The 14,176-nt window shown below is 39.2% G+C and overlaps 1 protein-coding gene across 1 annotated transcript in view; it reads left to right on the top strand.

Annotated features, from left to right (window-relative positions):
• Positions 1-14,176, top strand: part of ADAM22 (ADAM metallopeptidase domain 22) — a gene marked incomplete at both ends in the record, with an annotated part of 128,497 nt that overhangs the window by 79,178 nt on the left and 35,143 nt on the right. The window contains 7 exons of the mRNA XM_080338491.1: positions 2,984-3,054; positions 4,316-4,390; positions 7,055-7,126; positions 8,110-8,276; positions 10,221-10,305; positions 10,750-10,840; positions 13,031-13,082. Of these exons, the coding sequence (XP_080194617.1) occupies positions 2,984-3,054; positions 4,316-4,390; positions 7,055-7,126; positions 8,110-8,276; positions 10,221-10,305; positions 10,750-10,840; positions 13,031-13,082 (613 nt within the window). The remainder of the gene's footprint in view (positions 1-2,983; positions 3,055-4,315; positions 4,391-7,054; positions 7,127-8,109; positions 8,277-10,220; positions 10,306-10,749; positions 10,841-13,030; positions 13,083-14,176) is intronic.

The raw sequence follows: 14,176 nt of genomic DNA, 5'->3' as shown, positions 1-14,176 counted from the left end.
TCTGCTTCCCCCCACTTTTCCCAGTGCCCATGGGAGCTCTATCGTTCATCCCCCCTGCTGTACACCTGCCCCATCTTCTCCTGCCCTCCTTCCACCTGCTGCCCCACCAGTGTCTCTGCTTGGCACTGACTGTTCCCTGCCAGCCTGGAGAGGGCTCACTGTTTGCTTGACTTGTATTTATTCTGTTTTCTCTAAACTGTATTTGCAATTAATTGCTAATATTATTGTTGTGATTTATTTTTTTTTAACTGCTACAGCAGAATCATTATCATTAGTAGCAAGCCCTATGCTAGGTTATGTCATGAGTATTTCTTATATTCTTTATTACTCTTGTAATTTATTCATTCACCCAGCCTAAGGAGATCCTCCGTGGTGTCAAGATTTTCTTCTTATCTTTAAAAGGGTCTTTGTGTAAGCTAAGATTTCCACTCAGAGTTGCATTGGGAATGGATTAGATGTATCATCAGCTTATATATTGATGTTGGAAGGGAAAAAAAAAATCAAGTAATAGGTATTACTAAATATCAGTGGTAGTAAAAACACACACTACAATACCACAGTAAAGTAGAAACAAATTCTGACTTTCTTTTTCTCCTGGTGGGGGGTGGGGGGGAACAAAAACCAAAACAAAACACTTACTGCATAAAAGAATCTATTGTACTGTACTTTTCAGTGGTCTGAGGAGGTAATGAGGTCTTCAAATAAGGAAAGCTTGGGCATACTCAGAGCATTTGACTTCGTAATTTGGTACACTATATTTTTTTCTCACAGTCTATATTAAGACATATAGTACCCTGGCGTGGTTTTACACAACACTGTTATTGAAGCTGTTGTTTTTCAATAATGCATGACAGTTTTTCTTTTCTTTGGAGGTCACTTGAAAGACAGGTAGATGTAGCACTTAGGGACATGGTTTAGTGGGACCTGGCAGTGTTAGGTTTTGGTTGGACTGATGATCTTAAAGGTCTTTTCCAACCTAAATGATTCTCTGATTCTATGCTTCTATGAATCCTCATGACACTTTTTCAACGTAATATGTTCCCATCAAAATTTCTGCTGGGCTTTCTCAGCAGTCTGCATTTCCTGTGATTTTGCTGCTTATGTGCTTTTGCCTGAGGGTCCCTAGCTGGAAATGCACCCTGCGTGAATTCCTCTGGCTTGTGAGTTATAGCGCTGTGTTAATGTGTGTTAATGTGTTAACGTTAATGGCTACATCATTCCCCTCTAGAGATGACTGACTTCCGACAGTGGGTAAGACGATCGCATTTGCTGATAAAGTTATCTGAGACCCTATATATGTATTGTAAATTATTATTTTATTGATTGAAAAGTTGTATTTTTACCAGTTTCATTAATCATTATATAAAACCTAAAATGACAGGTTGGGAGCCAATTGTGTGGCGCTAGAACATAGACTAAATTAATCAACATATATAAAGCATAGTGAACAAATTTGTGAAAAAAATTTCAAGAGTAAGTTACTCATCCATGTGATTTCTGAGGACTTTTTGTAAAGAAAATCCTCAAGTGGTGTAACCATGTAAACATTTTTAGGCAAAGTGCCTATGATTGTCAAGGCCCCTCCATAGAAAGATGTCTGCAAACGCACCAAAATGACAGTATAATCTCCAAGATTTAGTCAAGACAATACCAGTTAGTCATGCTTTGCTTTCCTGGTTTGTTTTATCAGTAACTAGCCACTCCTGGTTAAGATCAGCACTTAGCCTGGTAATGTTTTGTCAGATGGACAATTCAACCTCATGGCTTAAGGTTTTGTTGATACGGCAGCCCTGTCAAATTCCGGTCAGCGTCAGTTTTAATCCTGTTATTTGAACCTCATGCAGAAACTGCACAGTTAATGTGCAGTTAATGGGGTAGGTGGAACTGTGAGGAGCTTTCCTGTGTCACCAGCGAAACGGAACTGTTTGGGATTTTGTAACACCACCAAAAGTTGTGTGCAAGGCTATGCGAAGTGGAAGTCCCTTAATTTACACAGCTCCTATAGTACTGTCTGCTTCTCTGCAGGATTGGTAAAATCACTGTGGAATACTGAAAGCAGTTTTCAGTCCCTGGAGACTGGAAGAATGTCCAAAGCTGGAGAAAGTACGAACAAGGGGATAAAGGAAAAAGATATATTGCAAAATAAGCAACTGCAAACATTTAATTTACATGTCTCAAATTAAGGTCTTCTTGGGGTTATGTGAAGAGGAAACAAGATAAGGAAAGGAATTTCTATTGTATAGAGAAAAGTGAGGCAAGGGCTATGAATCCTAAAGATGGAAAAATACTTCTTGGACATTGAAAAGGGTGAGAGCAAATATTTTCTTCTGCTTAGTATATAATGCATTCCTTTCCATGAGCAGCTAGTAATAGATTTGGTGAAAGGGATTTGGCAAAAGAATAAACTACTTGGTGCTTATGATTAGAGGTTTAAGAAATTAAAGACACAGCGGGATTAGCAGGCAGGAATATTGTATTGATAGTGAGCATTGCCAAAATCTCATAAGGTTTCTACCAACTCTAACATATTTTACTTTGTGAATATAATCTTCTTAAAGCATTAATTCTGCCTTCCATGCTCTTCTTATTAATTTAGGTAGCTATTGCGAGGGCTCTATGAATGTTTGCTGAATTCCCAAAAATGCAATTCACTCCATGGAAGCACTGTGCTAATAATGTTACATGCCCAGTGTTGGTGAAGTTTTGGCATAGAACATCTGCTGTGCTTTCTGAAGCTTGACACCCACAGATCATCTGTTTCAGCAGACCCAGATTATCACTAGTAGAATTTTTAATAAGAGCCCTATTACTGAGAAGCATCTCACATTGCCTCCTTTCTAGCTGGAAATTGAAAAAAAAGAAGTTGTTACTGCCTCTGACGTGTGGAAGAATACCATACTACTGTCATGTAGCATCAGGGTTGCTAATTGTTGTGATATATTCTTGTAAACATTCAATGTATTTGCTTGTGTTTTCTGCTTAGAGTTATGGCAAATGAACACTACATCACAGAAGTTTGTTGTAAGGCCAAGACACAAAAGAAGTGAAAGGCAGGTATGTGCCAGTGTGCTTGTCTATAAGTAATACGCCATCAAGTTTGTTTTGTGTCTGCTGAATTAATTTGTCCAGATGGGTTCCTGCTGCTGCTGCTGGTTTGGGATGATGTCGTCGTATCAATACAGCTATTAGAAAAACATTGACAAAAGGTTGTTTGGTTCTCTTGGACATTGCCTACCTGTAGAGTTAGAAAAATTGTTAAACACTGCTGAATTACAAATTAAAAAGTAGCCAAAATATTTTCTGTCATTTTGATTATAGAGTTTTATCAGAAACTCCCAATTAATGAAACATTTACAAGTATTTTTTATGTTGCAATGGTGACAAGTAGCTACTTTATCTCATTTGACCTAGATTTAATAGTTTAAACTGAGGTTCATTACCTGTTTATTAAAGTGGGGGAGCTGATAAGTGCAGGTGTTTGTCTGTACCCTGGAAAGATAGCAGCAATTCTTTGCATTTTAGGAATGGAGCTCAAGTAATGGTACAGGTCAAAACAGAGGTGAGTCAGGGGAGCCGAACAGTGCAGGCAAAAACAAGACACCGAGAGCAGTGGGAGAGGAAGATGACTTTAACATTTCTAACTAATGGAAGCCTCTCAGAGGTGAAAGAAAAGTGAGAAATATATTGGAGAAATTCCAGAAGACCTTTTTGAGGATCTTACTTTATGTCAGCTGGTTTACTACCTTTCTATAAACTAGCTATTATTCTATGTTTTTAAATCATAATGATGAAATAACTCAGCTGGAGAACCCAGGAAACAAGGACAGCATGAAGAAGCACAGTCATTAATGTTTCTAAATGCAAAGTAAGCATAACACAGAGGTGAGTACTGCACTCACTATGTGAATTGACCAGTGTGCAAATAAATAGTAGAATTGTTAGAGATTTTCCATGAAGAATGTAGGATGGATCCCTATCTCTGTGGAAGAAGAAAAAACCAAACATTTATAGCTGATGCACACCATTTTTAGAGATACAGGCCCCACTGAGGATTCTCTTTCTTTAAAGAAACGTAAACTTTGAATTAGGTTAAAAGGCTTGATTTCATTGTTTAAGGTCATATAAATGTCCTGGCAGAGATGAATTTTTTAAAATGATGCAACTAGGCACCAGAAGTTTCATTGATATCTAAGGGCAGAATTAAGACAATAGAAAAAACGTATGTGTAAGAAGTTTTGTTTCTGAAGCCATTTCTAGTTACCAGCTACCTTCTCTGTACCCTGTTAGATCTCTTACAGTTCTACTCTCTCCGTAGGTTCGTCAGATTCCACGTAAAGTTGAAGAGGAAACAAAATACATTGAGTTAATGATTGTAAATGATCATCTAATGGTAAGACTGACACATTTCAACATCTTACAGTTATTGACATCAAATTGTCTTAATTGATCCATAACGGATAACAATAAAGTACAATATATAGCCAGAATAAATTCAGTATGCCCTGAAGAGAAGAGGTGATGGTCTCATTAACCATTGATGAAGTTGCTCTGAATTATGGCAAGGTAATTTCACCAAGAATGGAACCAGGCCTAAGTATCAGAAAGAAGGGTCATAAGTCCAAGCCTTATGTCATATAGTAACTAATGTCAGTGTGACTCGAGCTGATGATTTTCTTTCTGCTTTCTTGAGCACTTATCTTAGTTATAGCCACTCAGCAATCAATAATGTAATTATTGCAATTGTGCAGCAGCTGTTGACAATGAGGATGTTAATAGTATCTGGTTTTTTTTGATATGTCAAAATCAATAGAGATAAAATTATTTTGTTAATCTTGTATACTTTCTCTTGGAGAACATAAATAAGCTTTTTAATGTAGTGGAAAGAGACACAATAAAGGTTAGTGTATTAAAGAAAAAACAGGCTCCTTCAAGTGGGAAAAGGCACAGATTTATGTCAATGAAGATTATTAATAATTAATGAAAAGAATATAAAAGGAAATGGTGAATTCTTCACCACTTGCTGTCTTCAAATCCAGACAGTGTATTTCTGGAAGGTGCGGTGGTGTTAAGCGCAGACAATAAAATTTGGTCTTGAAGTAACTGCATAAAGTTCAGAGACTGGTGGTGCCCCTCTGATTGGTGACATTAGTTGATTTTATGGTCCTTTATGGCTTTAAAATCAAAATGTATCTATGCATTTTATGTACCCTTTTTGTAATGTACAGCTTCTCTCAAGCATTATGCAAACTGGCAAACATACACATCAGAGTGTAGAAGGAATGTTCCACTGTCTTTGTACACTTCTCCATCAGCTCAGTTTGGTGAGCACAGCAATAAGTTATTGGATTAAAATGGCCAATGCTGCATGCAGAATTCCCTACACTGGTGTCATTGTGTTTGATCCTGAAGACCTGAAGCCACAATTTCCCTTTGAGACCTTATCTGTCTGGGCTGATTTCCCCCAGGGACAATGTTTCCTAACTTTAATTACAGCTACTGTGAGAGTCAGTCCATTTCAGAGTTTATTCTCAGAAGCAAATGCCAGTGAACATCCGTGATCGAAGAAGCCCAATAATTTCCTCTCAGGAGAAGGAAGTGTTGTGTGCTCTGGGGTCCTCCCTTTCCCCTTGCCCTGGGCTAGCTCGCCTCTGTATTTGGATTACTCTGGATGGGCACAGTAGATTCGACACTCTAGGTACACTCAGCGTGGGGTGACACCCCGCAGAGTCAGAGCTGTTTTCACCGTTTGCCCTCCACAGGCACTCCCCCAGGGAGTGATGAACCTCCCGCTTCTTCCTCTGGTCCACGGAGCCACATCCTGCCAGCCCCTGGGCCGCTCGCCACTGCCCTCCTGTCTCTCCTTTGACTTGTCATCCAACCATTGCTTCCATTCATGGAATAAAGCTTTTAAAACTCGAATGTGGAAATAGGCTTATAAATTACTGTACTGAGACCATTTCTGTATGATGCTTAGAGAAGCTGGAGGCCTAAATTTGGAGGTTTTCTTTGCAAATAGACACTTGAGTAGTATACTTATTTCCCTTAATTCCTGTGCTTCATTTTCCCTTTTTTTGTAGCTTTTTCATTTATTCTTTCTATCATTTTTACCTTCACAGTCCTGTCCTTCTGTGTTTGTGTTGTTTTGTTTTGTTTTCTGTAAGTGTAACTTCCTCAAATTTGGTGGTTTTCCTTCCATTCCTGTTTAAAAGCATGCCTTTCCTACCTCCTAGCTGCTGGGCACTTCTTGCCCATCCTAACATCCTAACTTCCAGAAAATATGAAAACTTTCATTCCCAAATCAAGCATAATAGGGCACAAGATGGATAAACATTTCTGAACATCTTGTCCCTTTGGTCTTAAGTTCTCCTAAGATACTTGTGACTTTCATACCCACGATGCTCATTTATATGTGTTTTTTCTCCAGACAGGAGTACCTAGAGTAGCTATCTTCAGTATCATCTTCATAGCACTGTATTACAGATTACAGTAAAGGTGCCATTGCGGTCTGATTGCTAAAGTGATTTGAACCAGTTACTGTGCCATTATGGAGTATGAAAATGTACATGAAGAAATAAATCCAGAAGACAGCTTAAGAGAAAGAACTGAAAAAATAAAATAAAAAATGAAGTCTGATAGATTAAAAAACATGAATGCAGGCACTCTTGGGGTAACACACCTAAAAAAGTCTCAACTACGGAAATTGTGTGGTTAATTTCTATATTGGCATTTGGAATTAACTTCAAAATTGCCAATAATAAAGATAATGAAGAGAGTAACAACACGTCCCTATTCCTATAGCATTTTTCAGTTAAGATCTTAAAGTACTTTGCAAAGAGAAATGAATAAATCCTCACCACAGCTGTTGTATATCAGTGATGTGCTTTTCTGAGAAATTTTCTACTGTCACTTATTAGCATTACATTTCAGAATAGGAGACCAAACCTTGCACAGGGATTTTGCTGTTGATGTAATTACTTTTTACTTCATAATTTTTGGAAATAGAGCTTATTTTTCTGAAGTCTGTCTATGTAACTTATCTGTGTTTGTTTCACAGTGTAAAAAGCACCGCTTGTCCGTCGGCCATACAAACAGCTATGCTAAATCCGTTGTGAACATGGCAGATTTAGTAAGTATCACTCAACTAAATGTTCTTTTGCGTGTGAGATGAGTCACATGATTCTCCTACTGAGAGATGCAGTTGTCAGTTCATGGTATACCTTATAATAACATATCTGAAAATCACAAATTTTCAGCTAGAACCACGGTCAGCCACCTTTGTCTCACATAAATCATTAGAGATCGTTTGTGGCTTCAGACGTTTAAGTATCCTGCTTTATCCGTCCCTTGAGCCTGAGTTTTAAAGAGCGTTTTAGATATGACAATTTTTAACACAGAGTCCCTGTGTTGACAGCCTGAAACACAGAAGACAAAATGAGATTAGAATGCACTAAAATTACTTTAGAAAAAGCGCATTTAAGTAAATGAGTTAGAATAGGTGAATCATGTGGATTTTATTTGTGGTGCTAAAATCAGATGAGCTGCTGACTCTTGCACCTGACCTCAGAAGAGTATTACTAGTAAAAGAAAAATGTGATTCCCATTCTTGAAAGTGTTTGATGTGGAGTATTAACCCCCAGCTGTTTTCATAATTCACCCAACATAAGATTAAATACTCCCGTAGATGTGTATAATAGTGAAAACTGGTTTTATAGATCACTGTTTGGTGTAAGAGACCCCTCGTATGTCACTGGGGTGAGCTGGACTTTATAAAAGACCCATTAATTCCAAATCTTTGAACTATTTGGAATAGTTCTGTAGTAACCTTTAAAAAATCCCATCTCCCTTCTATGTACCTCTGCCTGTGTAAGACCCGCAAAGGATCTTTTTGCAGGCTCAGAGTGCCAGTTGAAGAATTAGGCCTAATATTTACTTGGTTTCATGTTTGTTTGTTGGTTTTAAGGGAGATAAAATCACCTGGGAGAACCTAAAGTGTGCTGCAACAAGCTGTTTAGTTATGTAAAAATGCAAACTATTACAAAAAAGGGGTAAAGCTAGCTCACCTTTATTCTATTTGACATAATATATTTGTTCATTCTGTTAATGTACTAGATATATAAAGAACAACTTAACACCAGGATAGTATTGGTTGCCATGGAAACCTGGGCTACTGATAACAAGTTCACCATATCTGAAAACCCCTTGGTGACCCTACGTGAGTTTATGAAATATAGGAGGGATTTTATCAGAGAGAAAAGTGACGCAGTTCACCTTTTTTCGTACGTAACCTCGTGTGATGTTTTATTACTGGGTTTTTTCTTTCCTTGGGGGTTGCTTATCACAAGTGGCTGATGCATCTCCTTTCTGTTGTGTGTGTAATCCACAATAATTCAGAAAATAATGTTTCTGATGGGGAGGTGGGAAAAAGTTAATGCACAAACTGACTGCCAGTGCAACTAGAGGTTTGACTCTCAGTTTTAACATACTAAGCCTGAGCTGCATGTGTTGTAATCCTTAATTATTCTATGCAATTACCTACTCTGCAAGCGCAGCTGCTTGGAAGGTGATGCATGGTTCCACCTCAGAGGTTGGCTTCTTCGGCAGTAGAGCATGGACAGCCCTGCTGTATTATTTAAAAGCAGAACACTGGTTTGGAAACCAGTGCAGTTTCCTGCTTAAAAAGCACTATGGCCTGCTTTACTTCATTCCATGACCTGCATGCTGCAGGGTTACTGGACTGTTTCAGTTCCTTGAAACAGTTCGTTCTCCAGAGAGGTATGTGCTAGGAGGAATGTTATTTTCTCTAAACCTCTTAATTGTTTTGAAAATAAGATCAGTATAACAAAATATATCTACAAAAATAGAGGAGAGATTAATGGCTGAGATTTTTGATCCATATGGCACAGGCCAGATGAATTGTTTTGTTGGACTCCTTATCCCTCTCTGCTAACTGTTGTAGGAGCCTATATGAATAAACCTAACCTAAACACCTCACTTTCACATGATTTTGGTAGGGTGCCAGGATACCCAACACCAACAGCCGCCCTCAGAATTTTTGCACATGCTTAATTCTTGTCATTGATTTCTGCCTTGAAGAGAGCTAGTAAGATCTGCAAGTGGTCCTTGCAGATTTTGGGTTCTCTGTGTCTCAGTTATTCATCTGTAAAACGGGAATTGGGTTTTCTCACATCCTTCATGTATCTTCTTTGATGATATTATAAGGTCTTTGAGGGAAGTCTTGTTCTTCTTAATGTTTGTGGATTGGCTAGGACAAAGAGGACGCTGTGTACCCTGACTGGGACTCTGTGTACCGCTGTGATGCAAATTCCAGTGCTGTCTGTGACACTACCACTGATATGGGAGGCCTTGCATTCATAGACTGCTTAGAAGTATCAGTTTCTGAAATTGTGTCTGTGCGTAAGACATGGCCAAGTTGGGAGATGAGGTTGACTGGTGTGATGGTACACTGGTTACAAATTAATTTCCACCTTCAGCACAGTTAGCTGAGTTATTGTATTCTTCCTTGTTGTTTTTCAGTTTGCCTTTGAAAAAAACAATTTGGTGTAGCTCAGGTGGATCAGTCCTCTGAAGTGGAACAGATTATATTTTGTCTACCGTAACTGGCAGTCACCTGTGCTGATGTGGTCAGCACCAAAGAGGTGATTAGATTTAGCCTTAGAGTGCATCTGTCCTCTGGACGAGATCACCTGAAGTTCCAGGGAGTTTTCGCCTACCTCTGCCTCAGGGAGCCACTAACGCATCTGCATTTGAGTTTTCCACATCAGCATTGCCCAACCAGACACGTCTTTTTACTAGTCCCCCATGCACTGCCCATGTGCTGCCGTCTCCTGCGCTGTCTGGAACATGTGCCAGCGGAGGTCACTTACTGCAGCAGTGTGTCAGCGAACAAAAGGCTGATAAAAAATGGCAAAATAGTCCCCATATTCTTATGCTTTCTTATGTTAGGTAGTCTGAGAAGGAGGAGGGAAGTTGGTATAACTTTTCTGGAGACGATTGGTCCTGAGAGGTTTGTGAGTGGTTATCTGTTTTCCCCATTTTGTTTTTGCATAGTTTGCAGTGTAGAGGTGGCAACCAGCATCTGCAAATGCCAGTTTCTCATTTGGAAATCAGAAGGGTGAATACTGGGGTTGATAGGTACAAAACTCATGGGCTGAGCGGGGTAAACTTTATTTTCCTTTTTTTTTTTTTTTTTCCTGTCAAAGGGGGAGCCGATTTCAGAGCAGTCGGAGCGGTGTAGCCCACACTGGTGGAATCTGCTCCTTGCTTAAAGGCGGAGGTGTGAATGAGGTAGGTGGGCTATGAGCAAAAAGCGGTGGAAATTTATCTGCACAGAATTTATCAGCACAGACATGTTCCTCAAATATCTTGCTGCTGCTTTGCTGATCCAGGGTTTTAGTGCAGCTCTACAGAAGGGATGTCTCAATGGAGAGTGATGAGCAAATAAAGTCAGATATGGATTCAAATATACTTTTCAGCAGATTCTGCAATACCCCATCATTCATACTTGCAGCAACAATGGCAAGAAAGAAACAGGCTTTCTCTTACTTAACTTATCCATAATCCAGTGTTTAGTTTTCCTCACTTGTCCATTATCTAGCTGCTCTGAAGTAAGAATCTAACATCGTGCATCTGATTTTGCCTTTCATTGCTTTGAAATGAGAAAAGCTTCACTTGTATCTGAGGTACCTGTGCACAACTGATTACTCTTTCTACCTTGCTTGTTTCTTTCAGTTTGGAAAGCCAGACCTAATGGCAGTTACCCTGGCACAGACCTTGGCCCAAAACATTGGCATTTTCTCAGACAGAAGAAAGCTTCTCAGTGGTAAGTTTGTTTGTTTTTCATTCTCTCTCAAGAGAAAATCTTAAATGGTGGAGGATTTTATCAGTGTCTCTCTGATAGGTGTTTTTTACCCATGTTTCTAACAATGTTGGAATATTCTAATTTTCTACTTCCATATTATGGGAAATCCCAGGACATGGAGAACAACAGGTGATTAAAATAATAATATAGTTTTGAAGTTTGCTGATGACACCAAGCTGGGAGGAGTGGCTGACACACCAGAAGGCTGTGCTGCCATCCAGCGAGACCTGGACAGGCTGGAGAGTTGGGCGGGGAAAAAATTAATGAAATATAACAAGGGCAAGTGTAGAGTCTTGCATCTGGGTAGGAACAACCCCAGGTTCCAGTATAAGTTGGAGAATGACTTATTAGAGAACAGTGTAGGGGAAAGGGACCCTGAGGGTCCTGGTGGACATCAGGATGACCATGAGCCAGCACTGTGCCCTTGTGGCCAGGAAGGCCAATGGCATCCTTGGGTGTATTAGAAGGGAAGTGGTTAGTAGGTTGAGAGAGGTTCTCCTTCCCCTCTACTCTGCCCTGGTGAGACCACACCTGGAATATTGTGTCCAGTTCTGGGCCCCTCAGTTCCAGAAGGACAGGGAACTGCTGGAGAGAGTCCAGTGCAGGGCAATGAAGATGATTAAGGGAGTGGAGCATCTCTCTTATGAGGAAAGGCTGAGGGAGCTGGGTCTCTTTAGCTTGGAGAAGAGGAGATTGAAGGGTGACCTTTATATATTTGTAAACATTAATAAGGGTGAGTGTCATGAGGATGGAGCCAGGCTCTTCTCGGTAACAACCAACAAGGGGTAATGGGGTCAAACTGGAACACAAGAGGTTCCACTTAAATTTGAGAAGAAACTTCTTGTCAGTGAGGGTAACAGAACACTGGAACAGGCTGCCCAGGGAGGTTGTGGAGTCTCCTACTCTGGAGACATTCAAAACCCCCCTGGACACACTCCTGTGTAACCTCATCTGGGTGTTCCTGCTCCAGCAGGGGGATTGGACTAGATGATCTTTTGAGGTCCCTTCCAATCCCTAACATTCTGTGATTCTGTAAACAATTCAGTATTGAAGTGCTTAGATATTGGGTCATGCATACTTGTGTGGCTTACGTTCTATTAAAAAAAAAAAATAAAAATTAGTATATTGAGTAATCAAACACTGCTAAGGTGAACATTGTTTTCAGGCATTGTAAAGACAGTATAAACTGCAGAGATGCATCTGCCCTTAAAGGTTTTTGCAGTTTATGTGATTTTGTTTTGAAAAATGTAGGGTGGGCTCTCTATGCTAGCAACATGTTCAGTATTCATTTTCCAGCTACATATTAGTAACTTGACATAGGGGCAGGGTCAAAGTGAAAATGGTAATGGTGTTGGTTCCGTTTCTTATGGCTGAGCAGAGAGGCAGGACATGGTTTTGGTGGAAGTGGGGAGAATGCAACTGTTGGACAGAGCCTTGTTTCCTTTTGAATTGTACTTTAAAATGGAAGCAATCAGCTTATGTTCATGTATTACAGTAAGACAAATTGGATTAAGATAAAAGTATATATACAGAAGCGGACACCAGTCACTGTTTAGAAAGTGGAGGGCTGAGAGCAGAGCCAAGCGATGCCCGGCAGCCTGGAGGAGAGGGAGAGCAGAGGGATCGGTACAGCTGGATCCTGCTGTACTGCCTTGTGCTTACAGACTGTATTATGCATTTTTGTATGCTTTTTTTTTTTTTTCCCAAGTGAAGATTTCTGTAGTCACTTTGGCGTAGCAGTAGAAGAGAACTAAAAAACTAGAAGAAGGCTTAAAATGATTCTTTCTTTTTCCCTCTGAAAATCTGGGAATCAAATATCATGACACAGGAGAAGGCAGGAGAGCTGACTCATTACTGACAAGTGCTGGAGGCTGATGCTGCAGTTACCCCTAACTTCACTTTAAGAGAAGGAAAGAAAAAAAAAAAGACATATCTTCAGAGTTCAGGATTGCATAAAATCATAGTTTTTGAAATAAAGGATTCAGCACGCACCGATACACTTAAACCATGGTGTGCAATAAACCAGCAAATTATTATTTTCAACTTGTATTTAAATATGAAATGGAATTGACTACAGTATACTTTTTGTAATAAGAAATGTATTATTTGAATTTGCACAAACTGAGATATAATTTTTTTTCTTGTTGTCAGGTGAGTGTAAGTGTGAGGACACGTGGTCTGGATGCATAATGGGAGACACAGGGTAAGGCATTTTGCTAGAGAAAAGTCATGTCCTTCATGCAATGACATAAAGGAAAAATGTGAAAATGTTTGCCTTTTGTGGTTAGCGGAATATTTTCTGTGAATGATTTTTCAGAAAGTAAGGTGTTAGCTGTCCAACACGTGCAGAAAAGACACTCTCAGAGAAATGTGAGAATAAGTGAGTTAATGAGAGGACATGTGGGGGTTTTTGGTGACCGCTGGTTTAACTCACAAAGCACAGGGCTCAGCAGCCAAGCCAGGTTGCTGCAAGGAACCAGAAGCATGTTTAGCTTAATTTCTCTTGCAAGTGTGCTGTTGATTTGTGGGAACAGACAATGACACATCTTAATTCTTGAAATCCTATTATCAAATTTCTTACGTATGTCTCCTTTTCAGTGTTTCTGTTGGAATCTTTCACCTATATCTATCATTTGTTATCCCCTAGCTTGTATGATAAAGTTAGAAAAGCTGTTCCTGTTGGAGGCTGAGTATGCTTATATCCACATGTAATGTCACTGGAGAGATTTTTCTCTAAGGACTAGTGAATCAACACATTTTTGCTGATGAAATTTGAAGCTTTTTAACAAGTGCATTCAGACCCTAATTCTTCATATTACAGGCTTGTCTTTTGTCATGTGTATGATTTAAATGGTAGTCTAGTTTTAGATATAGACAGTACTCTAAATGTTTAAATTAATTTTAAACTGACCTGCAAATTTTCACAATAACTTTGTTCAAAACAATTTTGAACAAGAAACGATATTTCATTCAAAGCTCTTTGGAAGTGTGAATGTGTGCCTTTTTCACTTTGTCTACCTAAAAACGTAATACGTATGATTTTTCTGATTTTTAGTATGTTAAAAAGCCCATCTGAGAAGCATTCTTGATTCTTGAAAAAGTGATTCCTTATCTAATGGTCTTTAAATTCTTTATCTGAAGTCTAAACCTTTCAAATAATTAGATATACAAAAAAGCTTGTATTTATTTAGCTTATTGATGAAGATTGATGAATCCCACATTCTCTGTTAGTATTTTTATCCAGTGATGAGCTAATACAGGAAAACCCTTGAGACTTGAAGCATAAGTACTTTTATG

This window comes from Nesoenas mayeri, assembly GCF_963082525.1.
Source record: "Nesoenas mayeri genome assembly, chromosome: 2".
Lineage (NCBI taxonomy): Eukaryota > Metazoa > Chordata > Aves > Columbiformes > Columbidae > Nesoenas > Nesoenas mayeri.
The sequence above is the reverse complement of the archived record's forward strand: the minus strand, read 5'-3'. Positions and strand labels throughout refer to the sequence as shown.